This window comes from Cyprinus carpio, chromosome B21 (genome assembly GCF_018340385.1).
Source record: "Cyprinus carpio isolate SPL01 chromosome B21, ASM1834038v1, whole genome shotgun sequence".
Lineage (NCBI taxonomy): Eukaryota > Metazoa > Chordata > Actinopteri > Cypriniformes > Cyprinidae > Cyprinus > Cyprinus carpio.
This window is the reverse complement of record NC_056617.1, coordinates 12,123,361-12,144,370: the sequence shown is the minus strand read 5'-3', so window position 1 is coordinate 12,144,370 and position 21,010 is coordinate 12,123,361. Positions and strand designations below refer to the sequence as shown.

General features: G+C 37.1%; 1 protein-coding gene across 1 annotated transcript in view; it reads left to right on the top strand.

Annotated features, from left to right (window-relative positions):
- The window catches only part of LOC109060242 (A disintegrin and metalloproteinase with thrombospondin motifs 2-like), a 62,139-nt gene that overhangs the window by 5,862 nt on the left and 35,267 nt on the right, over nucleotides 1-21,010 (top strand). Inside the window, exon 3 of the mRNA XM_042748486.1 lies at nucleotides 15,948-16,116. Coding sequence (XP_042604420.1) covers nucleotides 15,948-16,116 — 169 coding nt within the window. The remainder of the gene's footprint in view (nucleotides 1-15,947; nucleotides 16,117-21,010) is intronic.

The window sequence follows — 21,010 nt, the reverse complement described above, 5'->3', positions numbered from 1 at the left end:
AACCTCTGTCTGCTGGGGGTGCAGGGTCAAAACTTTATGCAGTTGGCATTGTAAGACCATTCCTTCAGACTCTTCATTAGCATTCTTTCTAGAACTAAATATTCTAAACAGCTGTAAGGAGGCTGTTGTATTTTTATTTGCACTAGCATGATTCCACAAACCGTTTGTAACAGTCTAGAATTGGACCAAACATTGGTATTGGCATTGGTGACAGTGATTCATTTTTTTTATTTGCGCTCTATATTAACCCTTTTTTTTTTACACAAGGCATCTATGACTGCAAAAAAAGGATTTGGTTCAAATGCCTTATAGGATATTACAGACAGGGAGTAATACATACATACTGTATATGCCGCTGTCAAAAATGTCTTCCAGTCAGATGTTACGCAAAAAAACTTCAGATATGGATGTTGATTGATGCCCTTTTTCCAGGATTCGGACATAGTCTGTGTCTCAACTCCTTGTCAACTAGATGGTCCATAAACATAATGACCATTTTACAATTATAACCATGTTCTACAAATAGAACCAATATCTCTGAATTGCTGAAAGTTGACGTGTGTAACCGCTATGGCACCATACGGAATTGCAATTTTTTAAAAGGCCATTCACACAAAGAACTATAACCACATCTATAAAGATAAAGACGCAGAGGAACTATATTTTTGACACTTTCTGAATGCATTTATTTTTTTTTTTTTAGCTGACGAACTATAAGAAACAATGACTTTAAAGAGCTTGAATATTTAAAGAGGCTGACAATATAACTGTGCCTCACACAATGTTATCGCCCATTAGTGTTGGATACTAATATAGTTATCGTTATGGTTGTCTTTATAGTTACAGAACGTAATGTGGCCTTAAAGTCTGCATGAAATCAAAACTGACCCCATTGACTGTTTGCACTCATTACCAGTCTTATGTTGAACAAATATTCCCTGCAAGTTAATCCAATTTTGGTTACCTGGACTTGAGTAAATGATGATAGAATTTTCATTTGGATCTTCTAAGTTTTGGTTACCTGGACTTGAGTAAATGATGATAGAATTTTCATTTTTGGGTGAACTATCGCTATAAACCCAGTTTTATGTTGTAACTGCAATCTGAACATGGAGAGCAACATATGAACCTCACAGTGTCCTCGCTGACATGTTCATGTTCTTTCTACAGCAGAGGATGGAGCTCAGAACTCATTGGTGCAGAACCTGTCATGGAGCTCAGTAGGGCAGTTGCGCGCTGTGAGGTCTGAACCCCTGCTAAGTGTGAAGTGAGTGGGAGGTTCACCGTGAGCTTGTGCCTCTGTTCTCCAACAGGGGCACAAGCTGTTGCTGCAGCTAAAGCTAGTTTGTAGCAGGAAGCCTGAAATTAGCATTATCCTCCTACTCAATGAGGCTTGGCACAATATACAAGGGGATTATTTGGGCTTGTGGATCGTTGTGTCTTTAAAGGTGAAACATGATATTTTAATATTATTTCTCCTATCCCATTGAAAGCCACTGAAGGGCTGATTTCCCATGAAAGTGTAAACACTGTAACTGTGTTGTTTTTAAAACATTGCTTTGTTTGTTTGAGTCTTGTTTGTTTGATCTACCCAGGCTGACATAGCAACATCAACTCAACCAGTGGCGTGAGTTTGGGGGCGGGGCTATCTGTCTAGTTGACCAATGGAATACGGCAAGTTTTCTGGGAAACCTGTTGGTAACGATAATTATGTTTGCAATTCCATTTGGTGATGCAATTGCCTCTGACATGTCAGACTCAGCATTCATAGTGAGGGGAAGCCTTATGAAGTGTTGTTTGACAAGTTTCTTCCACTGCTGAGATATGAGATGGCTTGTTTTTTTCTTTTGTAATTATGACCTCATTAGTCCAGCTCATCAGGGAGTAGTACAGAAATATCTGGAAGACTGAATGGAAATGAAAAGTCCATTTCATGTAAACAAGCCTCCATTTTTCTTATTAGTCAGATTGCTGCTTGTTTGGCTTCTTGACTCAAGTCACCCACACATGCATAGATGTTTGTGTAACTCGTTGTTAGCATGGGTGACAATGGTCTACTAGTCATCCAACAACTGACTAATGAGGTCAACTAGGTAAATTTCTTCTTGTACATTTTTTTTAGCCTTGAGGTATTAATTAGTGATTTGATTAATTACTTTGTCCTGCACTGTAAAATCCTGTTAAATTAAAGGTAAAAAAATAAAAAAATAAAAAACTGGAAGCACAAATGATGCACAGGATCATATAGGCACAAAAACAAAATACTATTAGGATAACACGTGACACTAAAAAAATACAATAAATATTAATTAAATAACCTAAAGCTCAAAAATGTTACACAAAACACCCTTACATTGCTGATAACAAAAATGAAATGAAATTTTTTTTATAATAATGCTTGTTTGCTTACTGTTAATTATATAATTCATCATTTTTACTTCCAAAACCCATACATTTTATGATCTTTCACAGCAAAATTACATATAATTTTAGTGTTATTTGCATATAATTGACATTTAATTTGCATTTATTTGCAGTGTTATTCCATTTGCATTTTTTCATATGTTTGATCGTTTTTTTTTGTTTTTGTTTTGTTTTTACCAAAACTCTTTTAGTATATTTACTTTAATTTCTGTTAAAGCAACCACTACTATAGCCATACTGTACAAATTCACACTCTTTGGCCATTGTGGTGCACTTCAACTTTGAAACCTTTGCATTACTTTGTCTAGCTTATGTTGAACTCAAAAAACATGTAATGAATACACTTTCTCATTAAACAGTATAATACAGCACAGCAGTCAGATTCTGGAAGTAAAAATCCCATTGACTTTCTCTTCTTTTATACCATAAATCTTCCAAGACAGGCCTACCATGAGATCTGAGCTTAAGTGATTATATTGTTCAACTGTATAAAAGACAAATTTCTGATAAAGAACATTGCCTTAAATTCTCAAATCAAAAGTTGCTGTTACCATAGAAACCCTGCAAAAAATGCTCATAAGTGAACTCCCACGCCCATTAAGCACTGCGAATGAAGTAATCCAATCTCCCTAATGTCTCAAATAATTTATATTTATATAAATGTGACTTTTTTCAATAAATTTTAGACTCAAAATGCATGCCTGTATCTCAAAATTTTTACATTTTAGTGTTTTATATTTTATTTTTTTATCGTAAAAAAAAACTGTACATTAAAAAAACGTGTTAAATTATTATTCACATTGCTTCATGAACTGCATTATTCATTGTTGCATTCTATTGTGCATGGCTTTCTTGACACTGACTTCGAAAAAAAATGTAGTTTTGCACATCCCAACTCGTATTTTGCGTTACTTGTGTGGATTTCTTTAATGGGACTCCAGCAGTCATCCTCTGTGCCGATACAATCCTTTCTCTCCACCTTTGATGAGTGTACATTACTCTGATTCAGGATCTGACCGATAGCCTTTAATCTTCTGAACACTCTCTTTTGATGTCAAGTTTGTTCAGTGTGGGTTTAGGCAGCGTCATGAAAGCGGTGCACAAGCTTAGAGACGAGAGTCTCAAATGACCTCTGAGCTGTCTCAAATGAATTGAAAAATGCTCCAAATGAAAAACCGGGCACTGTTTTTTGGGGGGGCCATCTGTCAGACTTAAGCAGCAGACCTTGGTAGCATTTTGCGCCGTTTGTGTGTGTGTGTGTGTGTGTGTGTGTGTGTCATCGTACTGTGGCAGCGGAGGATGAAAGGGGAGCACTAGTCAGGTGGGGTTGCTCCAGAAATCTCCTGGCACCTGTCGCCTGGGAATCTTTCAGAGTGCTTTGATGATGTCATTAACATTCCACCAGCAACACTCTCCAAAACATAAAGTGGCGGAGAAAGAAAGAAATAAACAGTTTGCAAATTCCAGAGCACACAGCTCAGTGTGCTAAAGTAACAGAGCGGTTTAGAGGTACAAATGAAATCACTCTAGAGCTTTGGGCACGGGATAGACTGGGAGTTGCCTTCCAGATTGATGACAGCTCTCATTTCTGGAATGGCCTCTTCGCTTTCATTGTGAATCTCGACTTTAGAGTCTTGTGATGTGGCAGCTTTGAAAGAGAGAGCAGGAGAGTGGTCTGGCCTGCTTCAGAGAAGTCTCCTGATACCTTAAACACACGCCTCTCCTTCCTGTGGAGGGAATAACAGAGACTGGACTGACACACATGTGTTCAGGGAGGACTGGAAAAGGAATCGTAAGCCAGATAAGGAGTTCCTCCCTAAGGCTGTACTTACTTGAACTCACTGTGAGAAGCTCATATATGAATTCTTCAAATTATTGGATGACATCGATAATAGCATTATTTTCTTATCCCATTTCCAATTTTTTTTTCTTGTTTTAAAGGAATAGGTTGTACAATTCTTTTGGCGCAAACAGAATGGGACCGTTGTAGTTATGTGTTTTTTTAAAATCAAATAAATAAAATCAATTTCAACTCAATTAAATGCAGCCATACCAAAACCTCAATGGACTGAAGAATGTCTCAAGGTAAGTATGTAACCCTAGTTCCCAGAGGGAACGAGATGCTGCATTGAATGCTTTTGGGAACGCATTCAGTGTGACAATGCTCTGAATCGTGTGTATTAATCAGACCAATGGATGGGCGCGACGTCATAGACAGGGTGACGTGTGACCAGGAAGCTATAAAAAAGCATGTGAGGTGGAGACAGCAGCAGCTTCTGGAGAATGAGGGAAGCACTTGCATGGATGCCAGAAGTATGGCAGGAGATGCAGCGTCTCGTTCCCTCTGGGAACTAGGTTTACATACGTAACCATGAGACATTCCCTTTCAGGAACTCAAGCTGAGTCGAACGCTTTAGGAACGAGATGCCCATGCCGCCAAACTATTAAGTCCCTGCGTAGTGTGTATGACTTCAGCACAACTATGGCAAGAGGATGAAGGAACCAGGAGCAGTACGAATATCAAGGTCGTAGAACCTGACGAACGTGAGCGGCGTAGACCAACCCTCAGCATTACATATATCCTGCATAGCCACACCCGACAGGAAGGCCTTGGAGGCCGCCACACATCAACGACAGAGTTGAGAGGAGAGGAGGACATAATGCCTAAAGTACGACGGGCCATAGTACTGAGCAGGGCACTTAGGGATGTACCCTGGCCTGAAAGGCTTTGGCCAATTCAGGCTGCAAATCTCCGACTCTTTTCAGAGAAGTAATGGCTAAGGGAAGGGATGACTAAAGGAATCAGTCTCTCGAGACTGACCTCCGGTGTAAAAGGAGACCTCCTAAGAGGTAGCAAGCTTCCAAGATCTGCAATGTTTTGTGGCGGATACTGAGACGTGTGCTCGCTGGAGGCCGCTGTGCCCTGAAGCACTAGCAGTGGCAGAGTTAACAGCTCGGCCTCCTGAGGACACTGAAGAGGGCCGGGCACTGTGTAATGAGGTGTACACCGCTCTTCCCCAGCTGAGGCTGCCCTCAGAAGCCCTAGGACAGATACGTCAGGGCTTCTTGGCCGAAGACTTTTCCTCAGATCAGCCTTCGGCTCAAAGCCTTCGACCATGAGCGTCGCTCCCACCCCTCGGGTTCCCCATTGACGTGGGGGTGTACGAGTACTCACTTTCTGCGCCTCTCTGTATGAGGAGCAGGCACACAGCTGGGGCTACTCCCATCCAGCAGCTCCATTAGCCAGAGAGCGGCGAGGCAAGAACCATTGAAACCGCTTGTTTTCGAGCCTCCTGAAACCTGTCAACGACGGAATTGACAGCGTCGCAGAACAGGCCAGAAGGCGCAAGCGGTGCGTCAAGGAGGAAGACCCTGTCCTTCTCTTTAATTTCAGACAGAATCAACCAAAGATGCCTCTCCGCGGCAACTAGGGCTGCCATAGACTGCCCGATTGCTTTGGCGGTCTCCTTTGTGGTGTGGAGAGACAAATCAGTGGTTCTATGAAGTTCTTGAATATCTTCTGATTTAACTTCCTCGCTCTCATCCAGCTCTTTCAGCAGGTCTGCCTGGGTAGCTTGCAAAACTGCCATCGTATGAAGGCAAGCACCAGCCTGACTTGCTGCCATGTACCCTTTGCCCACCAGCGCTGATGTAGTGCGAAGCAGCATGGTGGGCAGTGAGAGACGATGCCACACCGGGAGAAAGATAACCTGCGAGTGTCTTTTCAAAGCTGACTTAACGTGCTTCGCTCCCAGACAAACAACACAAAGGCTATGTGTATCCCAGGCAGGAACACAAAACCTAAACTGCTGTTTGCCTTTATCACCCCCTTTATTTGTCTTGTGCTTTGACTTTGGCATTGCTTTTTCGTTAGCAAAAGTGACAGACAACAGTAAATAGGACATAGGGCTGGTCAGGATCATTTTAATAATTCGTTTAATAATTCATAATATTTTGACTGCCCAAAGGGCTGCAGTCTACATTTCCAAGTGCAACATTTTCATTGTCCGTTCGGCACAGGTACATTAAAGGGGTCATAGGATGCCCATTTTTCACAAGTTGATATGATTCTTTAGGGTCTTAATGAAAAGTCTATAACATAGTTTGATTAAAATTTCTCTATGGTAGTGTAAAAACACCTATTTTACCCTGTCAAAAACAGCTCTTTTCAGAGCACGCAGTTTTGTAGCATTTTCCTTTAAATGTTAATGAGCTCTGCTGACCCCGCCCCTCTTTTCCGAGCTGCTCTCTGAGGGACCGTTTACTTAAGCCGCTTTCATCGTGAAAACTGGCTAATTATCACATTATTAGGAAAGGAGGTTTGCAAAGATTCATTAAAAAAACGGCCCTAAACACACTCAAACTGTAGGTGAAGCTGGATCACGAATGATTCGTGCGAACATAGATGCATTTAGGTAGATCGGGGGCACATTCCCTTCAGAAACAAATGTAATCCACTGCGTCTTCAGCGGCTCAGATGTCAGGAGTAAATGACGACTGCTATGTTTATTATTACATCCAACAACAGAACACCTCAATCGCTTAGGAGTCATTCTTGTCTACATCTGCTCCAGAGGTGAAACAATGGCGGACTGATGACAGCTCACTTAGGGCAGGTCTAAGGTAAGATGCCAGATCAGTCTGTGCTCAAACTATCGTGGGAGGGGCCTGTTTTTGTGACGTCACACAGACTGTCATCTGAGATCAGCTCAATTTGAGAAAGGGGTAAAGATTTGAGCAGATTAAAAAAAAACACTGGGTGGATTTTTATAATTTTAGGGTGGTTGTACACACACTGCCAACACACATTTCAGTTCAAACAACTTGCAAAAGTGCATGTAGCATCATATGACCGCTTTAAAGAACCATTAATGAAAAAAAAGTGTGTCGGTATAGGTGCATTGGATTGTATTGGGAATATACTAAAGTAATAAACCTTCTGATCAAGTTCATGAATTTCTTTCACCATTTCAAATCCATGACAATATGTCCAAAAATCCAAAGACTTAAACTACTTCAGTCTGTGTGCAATGAATTTATTTAATACACGAGTTTCACAATTTGAGTTGAATTACTGAAATAAATTAACTTTTCCATGACATTCTAATTTATTAAGATGCACCTGTATTTTCAGTTAGTATAGACATGTCATTCTATACTTATCATGAAAAAAATAATATTTTAAATACAATTAAGTATATTTATTTTTCACTATGGCAGTCTTGCAACTATGGGGTACAGTATGTGTTTATAGTTTTGCACTGTTTAGCTGCAACATATTACATGTGTGAGAAAGTGTGCAAAAACTGATGGTTCGTTCGCCCCGTTTTGTTTTCATTATGGACAGAAAAATTGGAATTGCTTGTTGATGAAAGCTGCATTGCTGCATCGCACTGCAGTGTTATGCAAAAGTTTGGCATGTTTCTACTGGGAAAAAAAGACTTAAAAGAAAATCCTTTTTTTTTTCTTCAGTCAGGGGTGTTTTTGAACAAAAAGACAAAAAACACACAAGGGTTAGTTAGACTACAAAGCCTGTGGAAAGCCAGTGAACGAGTGGAGCCCAATTTCCTTCTTAATACCTAGAAATATGACATCACCTTCAGCCATATTTGAGTTTGGTTTTTGCAGAGCTTTTGATTTGATGTATCTTTTTAAAGGAAATGTGAAGGCTTAACCTTGTTTAACTATGTAAATGGAAATGTGAGATGTGAGTATCAGTTTTTCCTTGTGTTTAAGAAAGTGAAAGGGAAAAGACAATTAATTCTTGGCAGCTGATGATGTGGCGAAGAGCCTGTAATATGAGATCATAGCGTCAGTTTATCCATAGGTCCATTGACAGAAAAAGTTTCCAGTGAGAGCTGACACTGAAAAGTTTTGAAAATTACAGTACTGTGTGAGAAAAGGAAGATTTTCATTTCATTTCATTTTTAAATGGGTTATTAGGCTTTAAATAGGTTATTATTATTTGGCTGGATGTCCTAATGCTCTTAGGAAGCTTGGCTGGAATTGAAAGCACTGATTTTTTTAGACTCAACCACTTTGATTTGTCTAGACCTCTGACAGGAAAAAAATGTGTGCAGGTGTGTGAGGTCTGGCCTGATTCATATACAGTGTGTGTGTGCTCATGTGTGTAAATACTTTCCAGTACTTAGCATCCACCGTCGTTGCTTAATCACGTCAACATTCCTACTAAACTGGCTCTTTTTTTCATCATCTGTCATTCTTTAATAGATCCAAAACCAAAAATCTGTGAAGTCGTCCAGAGCTCTTCCTACTCTCTGAGAGCTGCTCATATTCCCTGTCAGTTGTTTAGAGAGGAGAAGAGACGTCTGTATGAAATACAGGCCAGCCATTGGACAGGCTGTGGAAAAGCAGTAGGTTTGGCATGGGGAACTTGGTTGTCTTTGCCTGGCTCAGGAGATAAATGATCAGAAGGAACATGTAAGGCTGTGTCTGTCTCTGTGGAACTGCTATTCCACTTCACTGTGTGTCTGATCACGCACACTCAGGTTTCTGCTTTAAATCATAATTCAATAATCCTTGAGTAATCTGACCTGAATCATTGGACTGGCGCAATTTGCCATATGGGTAGCACAGAATAAAATTCACATTCACAACAGATGTGGGGTGAAGTGACAGCAAACAGTGCTAAAATGCTTTGGTCTGGTCATTTCAATCACCTGAATGTGAGCCCTTCAAGATATTAAAACTTAAAAAGACTGCCATATTCAATAGTGGAGACAGATTTAGGATGCAGATCACAGGCAAGCACAATTGACTCTGTTGTCCCAACAAAAGCACACATGAGGAAGCTCCTCATCATAAGTCTGACTGATCTTGAGTCTTCAATAAATGTAGTGTTGCTCAAAGAAATCATACTGTAGGTGCCTTGGCTTTGCTTAAAATGAAATGAATGAAAACACTGCAAATGTTCCTTGTGAATGAAAATATGGGTCGCTGCTTTGTACAGCAGATCTCCTTACAGTTCTTAGTGAAGCAAATCTTGTTTAAAAACAAGGTTAATATTCCATTTTCTTATAACCAATTCATGTTTGGAAACCATCCAAATCCGATCTTGATTGAAACCTAAACCTTAGCTGCTCTTCTTTCTCCCAAGGCAAGAATTGAATAACAGTCATCAGGAACTATGGAAAAACTGCTCTCATCTGGGATCCAGAGGAACAAAAAGCGTACGCAGCTGGTCTACTGTGTACAATATTCCAAGATTGACAGTCTAGTTTATCATATGCTACTCTTTCAAAAAGTTCTAATATACCTGGAGAGAGAGCTATCGGTTAGCATTTCTATTCATCTCAATAGCATTTGCTCGGGTAGAGTTACTGCTATCAAACAAGTACAAACAATTGTTTTGTGATTTGCATTTCACTTAAAAAATGTTTTGCATGCACCTTTGAATGGCTGTCAGTTGGAAAAATATTCTTTTGTCTGTGTATTGTTGCAGTTACATCATCTACCCGCAGGGGCTAATGGCATGTTTAAGTCCATCTGGGAAGTTGTAATTATGACATTGAGTACATTCAAGTCACTTTGGTGTGAGCAAGATGCCACTCTAACCTCTTTCTACCAATACTTTTTTTTTTAATCTTAAATAATGAATAAGGAATGTGCATCACAAGTGTTTTTGCTTTTCTGTCGTAATTGTACAATATTATCATATTTTGAACATGCAACTTAGCTGGTTTTATTGTGAATGAAAAAAGAATAATTTAATTAATTTCAACCAAAATTTACCAACAAGATGCTGCATCTATGACACTTCCCACTTGTAATCACCACAGTGACCTTCACGTCAAAACAAGATTTGAAAGCACCATAACTGCTGAAGCTAAAGTGGCAAATTTTAGCTGAAGCTGTTTTTTTAAAGGAGTAGTTCATCAGGGATAGTAAATTATGGTTATTTCTTATAATGAGCCATTCTATTAACATCTTGTTGATTTGTCATAGCCCACACTCTGACAATATCCCAGTGATGGATTGGACAGGACAGTCCAGTATGTTAAGTGTAGCAATCTGTCCTTTGTCATTTGTGTCATTACACCCAGCTACCTACGCTTTTCTCTTTCATCATATGTAACACTTTTTTACACTATATAAACAGCTTCCTAATAGCCTTCTGTGTTATGTCAGAGTCTGGCCCCTCAAAGGCCTCATACTGGAGAAGCATTGCACTGCACTTCCTCCCTGTCTCTTTGGCTCAGCTCTGACTTTAATCCTTCGTCTCTCTCTCTTTGTTTTTTTGTTTTGTTTTTTTTGCCTCTTAAGTTCCTTTCTTTTTAGCATTTAATGCTAATGCAGTGTTGTAGGAATCCTTATTATTCAATCCAAGAATGCATTGTGACAAAGTGAAAAGATAAATCCAAGGTTAGAGAAATGACAAATGCAAATAATCTTTAATTCAGTATCAAACTAAAGTGTTATAAAAGGTTCTGTGTATTTAAAATGTGATTATTTTACCCGATATTTGAATGTGCTAGGGTATGTATGTATTTATTTTTGTTTATTTTTTATTAATTTTTTGCACTGTTAGCTTAGCAAAATGCTAGTGTCAAACTGAATTTAAATGAGTCTTCCATGCAGAGTGCTATTTGTGTATGGTAGTTGCTGCCTATGTAGAGAGTATAATGTTTCTTGATAGTTAAGATGCTGTTTAAAAAGGAACTGCCTGTGTACTGTACGTTTTCTTGTAAAAAAGGATTATTCAAAAAATCAACAACATTTTATAAAAATATGATTAATAATCACAGAGGATATTAAGGAAATAAAAGTGTACTTTCATGACTGTTTGTTAACACACGTAAGTACACTTTTAAAAAGGGCACTTTGTAATAAAACACTCAACTTTAAGGGGCGTTACCTCTTGCAGAAACGGAAGCAAACGCCCACTTCTGTTATTGGTCAACTTCATTGTGTCGCATCCATGCATTGCCGTTTCCAAAAAAGATATTTTGAAAAACTGGCAGCATGTTTAGAATAATTCACAAAACACTAAGAAATGTGAAGAAAAAAAAAAATTCTTCATGTTCCAAAAATAAATAAATAATAATAATAATAAAAAAAACATCTTTCAGTCACTCACGCACGTCATTAAAAATAAACAGCCATGCATTTTTAATGCTCAGATCTTTAAGGCTATGCAAAGTTTTTGAAGGAGCAGTTTCTTTACATTTACTAACAGTTTGCCAGTTCTTTATTCAACAGCAGTATCGCACTTGTGATTAATGGACAGACATGAGTTGTTTAGAACACAGCTCCTTGATTACGTGAAGATGACGCATGTTACACTGTAAAAAATAAAAACCTCTCCAACTCAAAATTTTCTAGTGACTGGATACATCCAAATTTTTTCTATTGGCCTAATTAAATTTATAAAATTCACGCTAATTCAGTTTGGCCAATTGAAACATTTAGATGTGATCACTAATTCACACAAATTCAGTTAGACCAATTGAAAAATTTAGATGTGATCAGTCAATTGGAAAATTTGAGTTGGAGAGGTCTGAATTTTTTTTGCAGTGTAAGGTACATGTTGAGGGGAAATGTCAAAACCTGGTGTTTCAGAAGGGTAGAAAAGAATGATTCATATATTAAACTGGGGAGTTAGTTTAGAGTTCTGAATCTTACAGAATCATAACATCTTATGTGAAAATAACAACATATGACAAAATAACAAGAATATTTCATGACCCCATTTTGATTCTCTATTAAAACACACATACAAACACACATAGACTTTAAAAAGGTGCAAAAAAGTGTACTTGCAGACTATATAATATTAATGGAATAAAGTAAAGTACACTTAAAGAAAGTATACTTTCATGACCATGTTTCTTAAGAGACTTAAGTATACTTCTTTTTTTTTTTTAAAGTTCAAATTCTAATAACTTCAAACATGCTTTAAAGAAATACACTTATTTTGAGTAACATAAAGCACATGTGAAGTACTTGATTATGTTACTGTAATAACTGTAGTGTGTTATTTGATATTGCATTTAAAGGTTACTCAGGACACCATGTAATAACTGTAGTGTGTTTCCATTTGATACTTAGCATTAGTCTCGTCAAACTTTACTTCTTTTAATGTATTTTAAACTTACAACCAGTATAAGACGTCACTTACATTCCACTTTTATCTATATATTTTAACCCTCTTGACCAGTGTGTAATTATAAATACATACTAGTTTTAGTTGAAATGACAATAAAGTGTAATTTAGTTTACCATAAATTCTAATTATAATAAATGAGTTGAAATGACAATAAAGTGTAATTTAGTTTACCATAAATGCTTGTTAGTATATTTGACAGTACTTTTTAACCATATTTCAAAGATATCAGAAGTAATTATAAATTTTAATTTTATTAAAGGTATTTAAGTAAAATTAAAGGTAAAGTCTTAAGTATCTAAAAAAAAAAGCATTCTTAAGCTTTTTGCAATTAATATAAATGTAAAAAAAAAAAACATTTCCATTTAATTGCTAATTGCAATAGTATGCAATTTTGTGTCCAGAATTTCTGTAATAAGTACTCTTATTGCTGAAGTATGCTTCTTTTACACAAGTTGTAGGGAGTAAGGCAGCTTGCTAAGTTTGGAGTAGAGCTTTTGTCTTAAATCTCATGATGCTGAAGCAGTGTTTTTTTTCTCCACACTGTGATACTCTAAATTGACACTGATTGTATTTTCTCCTATGTGTGGTTTGGGTGTAAATGAAAAATATTTCTCACTCTTTGAAGTGGAGACAGTAATTTGCTAGGCACCGGGACACTGAAAAAAATACCTTGCATCTTGGCTATCTATTCCTGTTAAATTTGACAATAATAAAATTATGTAGAATCAAACTGGCCACCTGGAGCCAAGAAAACTTGAAGCGGTAGTGGCAGTTGAATAGATATGGTGCTCACTGTTTTGTAGCTGTCAGAATCAAACAAATATCAGCTTTATGAGCAATCACACATATTCGGTATAGAGTGACCACAGAGGGTTGTGGATTTCTTATTAGACAGGGTGGTTGGCCGGTTTCGACACATTCAAGCACGCACAAACACAGATAATGCATCTGAATCTGCTCATGATCTCTCCCTTGGATATTTTGGCAAATAGTGACACTTCAGATCAACTGAAGTCTGCCCAAAGACAATCTCGCTGGTATGGAGGTCTTTGATGAAGTTGGATGGCGCAGCTGGCACGGCTTGTTCTGTTGGAGGTTTTGTGCTATGTTTCTGTGCTTCGACTGTAACAAAACAGAACATTTCAATATAGATTGTTCATACGAGGCTATTAGAGCCTAACTGTGTGTGCTTGACTGGGCCAAAAGATAGGCATTATCCATAGTTTTTCCATGAGGAAAGAGGGGCTTTGATTTTGATGATGGGTTCCATTTCAGATTACGACATCTGGAGAAGTCCCAAAGGGCTTCAAATGGAAAAAATTGTTTGGTTGAAATGCAGACATGCTTGATTGTTCAGTAAAACCCAGTTGACTAGTTTTTCCAAGTAGTCACTCAGCCTCAGTTCCTTGCATAACTCATGAAAATGTGTTTTTTGGTAAAATGTCATTGGAAACAATGATTTGTGCCCAGTGTCTGAACAGGAATCAGAGTTATTCTGTAGTTTCAAAGGTGCTCAGGTTTTACTTTAACACACTTTAATAGAAAGGACCCAATCTGACCGACGTGAGTGACTGTTGTTGTTTTTTTTTAGGTTAGTGTAAATTATACCACAGTAACAGGCTATCGTTCAGAAAAGCAGCAGCTAAATAAAACATTAGTTTAAAAATGATCTTGTCAGTACTAGTTTATTAACATAAAAATAAATAATTGAAATCCAATCCACGAAAAATTCAATCCAAAACACAGAAATTACAAACTTTTTTAGTGGACAAACATTTTGATTAACAATATAAACTAATATTTTTACTTTTATTTATTTATTAATTAATTAATTTATTTTTAAATCTTGAAACCTTGAAATATGTAGAAATTACATTGTAAGGAATTTTAAGGAATACATTTTAAATCATAATTTAAAATATATTAAAATATAAAATAGTTATTTTAAATTATAATATTATTTAACAATAATCCAGCTTTTCTACTTTTAAAAGCATTAAAAAAACTACCAACCCAAAACAATTGAACAGTAATGTGTGTGTGTGTGTGTTTCTAAATGTGTTTTACTTCTATCCTTAATCTTAAACTTAAATCTTAATATCCTGTGTGATTTTGCTTCTCAAGTAAATTGATATTGTTTTAAAGAGCTATTACTGATAAACAGAGCTAAAGAAACTTACTTTGCGAAGTGAGATGCCTGTTATATCATGCAAAGGTGCATTATCCTATTAATCACTCACTTTTTCCCAGATGTAGGATGTCTGGTAGACCCATTCAGGTCTTTAAGAAAGGAAAAGCATATTTAATCTCTGGTGACACTGTCATTTTCATTTGCAACAGAGATAACACAGAGTGTTTTGAGTGGATTTTGAGTTTTGTTTTCACATCAGCACTTTCAGTCCATTTTGATCACGTGCGTCGGCAGCCCTTCATGCAGTGGTGTCGATTTATGCAGCGTGCGGGCATTTCCTTTGTAATGAACCCTTGGGGGATGCAGGAGGGAGTGAGGGAAGTGGCGGGACTGCTCGCTGTGTAATATTTCCTGAGAGACCAAGCTAAACGACTAGCTCAGCGGCCTCTCTTTGCCGGGCTTCAAATTTGTGATGACTGAGGGGGCTCCGATGTGACTTTAGCGGCCCTGTTTGAAGCTCACATTTGATATTCCACAGCATCAAGAAGAGGTCTAACCTTGCCATCGATTCGCACTCTTGTTCAGGCTGTATAATTTGCTATGGAAGCATAGGGAAAAGACTCTCTACTGACAGGCAGGGAAAAGCCAATAAGTCGTAGGGACTGCGATGTGTCCTACAATCGATTAGCCCCGTGTGTCTAAAGCCTTGCAGACTCTCTCTCTCTTGGTCTCATCACGTTCACAGCGCCCCTGGCAGTGGACATGGACCATCACTCAAAGCCAATGAATCTTAACTAGACACAGGGAGAACGGAACATGAGCTGTCAAGTGTATCTGTCAGTGAGTTTGTTCACTCTGGCAGAGAGATTCATATTGATCTTCGCTTGCGGTTTGGATTTCCCTCTTTGCCCTCGTAGACTGTTCTCACCGTCTTTTTTAAACTGTATAAACAAGTCGATCTTATGTTTGCTCCCTAAAAATGTTTGGAAACATTAGCAAGAGTTTGTTTTTGCTTATGAGAGGCAATGTCACAGAGTTTTAGAGATGGTCGGGCCCAAACACATGAGTTAGAAAGAGGATGGATCGATTCAGAGATCAGGTTGCCCGAGGGTTTCTTCCAAAGTTGATGAAAACATGATATAGCAGGCTTACAGAAATAGCCCTTATAGCTGATTCGCTTAATGGACTTGATGTGCAAGCTTTGTGCTGTACCTGCCTTTGAAAAACCTAACCTCTACTTCTCTATCTCTTTTTCAAACCTGTCAGGCGGGAATGATCCGTGCAGGTCAAGAGGAGTTTTTTATCGAGCCACTGGAGAGAGGAGGCGACATGACAGGAGAGGAGGAAGGAGGACCTGGGCGTCATCACATCGTCTACCGCTCCTCTGACATCAAGAAGCCGGCCGTCAATCATCCCGCTGACTTTCATCTCAGAGGTCAGATCACCTTTTTGACACCAGTTCATCATGGAGTGCTGAAGCGACTCCTTCACATGCATGCTGATGACCAGGGAGGGATGCTGAGGTTCAGTTTCTTGCCACTGAATCAACATCTATTTTTTGACTGCTCATTGCTGGTTTTTATACAGGTTCGGTGCTGGTCTGGTATGGTTGTTCTGAGCCAAGGGAGGCTTGATGTTTAAGTTAGCATTGCTCAGCAAGTAATTTTGATTCAAGTTAAATGAGTACACAGTTATAATTAACAGAAAAATCCATACATTACTAATATTAATAATAATAATAATGCATGGCAAAACATTACTGATTTGTTTTTAATTTTTAACTCATTCTTAATGAATCCAAGACTCATTTGCAAATCTCGTATTATTATTGCCACTGTGACAAAAAATAAATAAATAAATAAATAAATAAATAAATAAATAAATAAATAAATAAATAAATTACAAATAAAAAAAAAAAAAAATTAAAATATAATGATATAGCTGCAAGCAGCAATAATGGGCACAAGCCCCAGTGACATTAGGAAAACACTGTACACTGGCAATAAACATTATACCTTCTGGCAGTCTAGTTGTTGATTTACAGCAACGAAAGGGTTACTCTAGAATAGCAAGAGTGTGAAACATATAGACACACAGACAGAGAAGGATATATAAATATTTTAATGATCTGTAAGTTTTTTTAATGATTTTATTAATCTATAAGCATTTGAAAAATAATTTTATAGAACTATATTGCCCATACAGTATGTATCAATGGATTATATGCATTTATTTGTGATCCTACTGATAGAAATTGACAAAGTGGATCAGGGCTTTATTATTTCTTTTCCTATGACTCCATCTAGTGGACAATCTTAGTATTACAGCCTTCATCTGTCAGCTGAAATGTCTGAAAACGTTCATAGTTTAGGTTCCTCAGTGTTTTGGCATCATGTAGACAAAGTTTGGGGTAAATCATATGACCGCAATCAGAGGAGTATACAGAAGAAAAAAAATAATGTTTGAAGTGTTGCCATGGCAACAGTATTTAAGATATCAAGAATCCCTTTGCAGTTGTACATCTGATGTGTCTTGGCATTATCCTGATGAAGTTTGAAGCAAATCGGGTAAAAAATAAGAGGCTGATTTCAAAGCATTTTTGAAAATGACACACTTCCTGCTGCCATTTGGTGGCACTATAACTTTGACGCATAGTAGTCACAGCTTTGTGATTAGCCTCCGTCAATGAACAAACTGCTGAAGTTTGATCAAAATCAGCCAATGTATAATGAAGTTATAACAAACTTCCTGTTTCTCTTTTTTTTTCACCATAAATTCATCATCTCGCCACAGCCAAACCATTCAAGATACTTGAAATCCCTTTGCATTAAAATCATATTGACTGAGTTTGGTGGGGATCGGCTGAAAACCCTAAGACGAGTACATCAAATTCCAGAGCATGCATTTTTCAAACAGTCTACAATAGCTGTCTTCCTGTTGGGTGGAGCACTGATTGTCAGCACAAATCTATATATGTTAGAATTTTTGGTGACTTATAGGTGAAATGGTGTGTGCTGCAGAGCCACTTGAATATGATCTTATAAAAGTCTGTGCCACGGCCCCCCCTTGACCCCCAAGGGTCTTTTTCTTTGGGGAGAGATGAACCGGCTAAGATAAAATATTTGGCATGAGTGTCAAAATGATGTGTGAACTCATAAAATTTTAAAGCATGTTCAATGTAACCTCTTAGTAAAAGCATAAAACCTCTTAACATACAACCAATCCAATTAAAAAAAGATTTAAAGCAGAGCTTCAATGTCTATCAAAGCTAAAGCCATGTATCATAGTGTTAAAGAAATAGTTAATTCAAAAATTTGGGTGAGTGAATAATGACATCTTTTTTTTTTTCTTTTTTGAACTGTTCCTTACTAAATGGACCTGAAGCAGGATACGTGAATAAAGTGAGGAAAGTTCTCCAGGGCTGAGTCATTGCCCAGGATGTTCACCCCCCTCCACCCCCAGCTCTGTCTCTCTCAGCATCCCGTGTGAGACGTGTGAGGAGAGGAGCAGCAGAGTGACTGGATAAAGTCATAAACGATTCACATGTCACTTTAAGTTTGAGTGGTCGAGTTCAGCCGGGGGATATGCAGAGGCTTGACATGCGTCACATTCCCTTCACATTTTCATTTTTCTTCACAGCCTAATTGTTTTAGAGGGATGCATGAATTGCTTAACTGCAGTACTGTCAAACCCTATTTGACAGAAATACAAAAACTATTGCTTATCCCTTTAAAAGGACCTTTTTTGGATTAGCACTGTAATCAATACCAGAGTTGGGCAATGCTGCTTTTAAAAGTAAAATCAATTTACTCACTTTACTTTTAAAAGTGATGTTACAATCTTGCTTTACACATCATTAAAAGTAAGTGTGCTAATTCTAAGTGTGCACTGCAATTCTCACAGTGCGTGAAGTCGGATGCATTTTTATTGGTTATCAGTATCAACAGAAACAAAAGTGCTTCTTTGTATAATTTTTGTTATGGCTGTTTTGTGGTTATGATTACCATTATAAGTAAACAAGCCTTAAAGGGATAGTTCACCCAAAAATGAAAATTACCCCATGATTTACTCACCCTCAAACCATCCTAGATGTATACTGTATGTATGACTTTCTTCTTTCAGACGAATGCAGTCAAAAAAAAAAAAAAAAAAAAATGTCCTGGCTCTTCCAAGTTTTATAATGGCAGTGAATGGAGGTCAAGATTTTGAAGCCCAAAAAAGTGCATCCATCCATCATAAAAAGTACTCTACACAGCTCCAGGAGGTTAATAAAGGCCTTCTGAAGCGGAGTGATGCATTTGTGTAAGAAAATTATTCATCATTAAAATTTTATAAACTGTAATCTCTAGCTTCTACTAACTGTTGTACACACATTCACAAGAGAGTGGCGTGCCAGTGGATAACGTAAGACATAGACGCAGAACATAGGCAGTTTATAAAGTTTTAAATATGGGTATTTTTGAATATATTTAAAAATATAATTTATCCCTGTGAGGGGAAAGCTGAATTTTCAGCAGCTATTAGTAAACTATCCTTATTAATATCAGTGTTGAAAACAGCTGTGCTGCTTTATATTTTTTTGTAACCATGATTTTTTATTTTAGATTAAATGGAAAGTTCGAAAGAACAGCATTTATTTGAACTAAAAATCTTCTGTATCATTAACATAGATGTCTCTAAACTTGACTCTAAACTTTTGAACAGTAGCATAATTTGCTTGCAATAATGAAAACCTGTGTTTTCCATTTTTTTTTAAACACAGGACAAATGTATTTAAACAAGAATATATTCTACCAAATTGCCTTGATATCCATTTTAAGAATTAAAGTGTTACGTTTTAATTATGGTTAAAATTAAGATTCTAAACCAGAATTTAAAAGTGAAATGTGTATGGTCAGTATAAAGAATGAAGGCAGCTCTTTTCATCTATATCTTCAGGCAATTGTTTTAAAACTACAAATGGTGCTTTTACTTTTATCTCAGACATCAAATTAAAGTCATGAATCTGTCATATCTCTTGTAACGTGTCTGTTTATCAGAAAGCAATATTCAGCTTTTAACTGAGTGGAAAGGTTACACATGTGGCAGTAGGCTTGATGTTGTATTGCGTTGTGGAAGTGCAGGTATGCCCAAGCCGGTACTAAAAATAACAGGACAATATATCTGTAAGTGAATCTCAATGTTTTTGAGCGAGAAGGTCTTTGGCGACATCAGCTGGAGTGCGTGTGTGCATATGAGAAGCTGCAGCTCTCAGTGAATTCCAGCAGAGACATGCTGGACTCAGACAGCCAGTGTCTACGTGGCAAAGCTTGATGAGAGTTTAAGTTCTACTTGGCAGACGTGAAGTGTACAACATTGAGAATTACTGCAAAAGCCCTTGTACTATAGAAAGATGATATTTCCTCAGAAAAATAAAATGCAAAACAAAACTACACTACAATACAAGACATAAAAAAAAAACGCCCCTGCTCATATAATATAATTTTCTTTGTACTGTTTATTTGGTATACACAACTACTGGCCAAAGTTAACCTTTACAATACCATGAAAATCTATTTCACAAATTACACCTATAATTAGTCTTTGACCTTCTAGATCTGTATTGACTATAAAGATGAATGACAATGGTGAACATGCTAACATGCTACAAGGTATGCTAACAAGGATGTGTCTGCTAGTGTCAAGCATTTATATGATTTTCGATACTGTTGCAGCTCTCATTCTGTTCACTCACACAATCATAAAATGACTTCTTGTTACTGTAACCTGAGAAAGAGGGCTAGCCTTCACAATACTGAATCATCAATATTCTGTGCTTTCTCTTCAAACATGGCTTTTGGTATTTTGTTCACTGACCCTATCAGAATAATAAAGGTGAAGCCAGAGTTTCTCTCCTCTGTGGATTGTTTGTCATTTGAGGATGGTTGTTTTTCCAAAGGAGGATATGCTAATTAATAAGCATGTTTAAATCCAAATTGCAAATTTAATTTAGTACCATTCTAATACAAATACGGCACTGACAATTATATTCATTATTTAATTTTCACCAATACAAAGCTGATATTAAAATTATATATTTTGACTAAATAAATGTAAAAATAAAGCATCACAGTTTCAACATTTATTCCATAAATTACAGTAAATAGCATTGAATTTTTCCATCGTAGTTTATATGCATACCTTCTTACAGAATAAAAACAAAATTGCCCACCACAAGCAAGTGTATATGTTTTTATGTTCAACTGGAAAATTTTATTTTATAAACATTATAATAAAATAAATAACATGTAATATTTTTATATTGTAATTATGTTATTATAATATCTTTT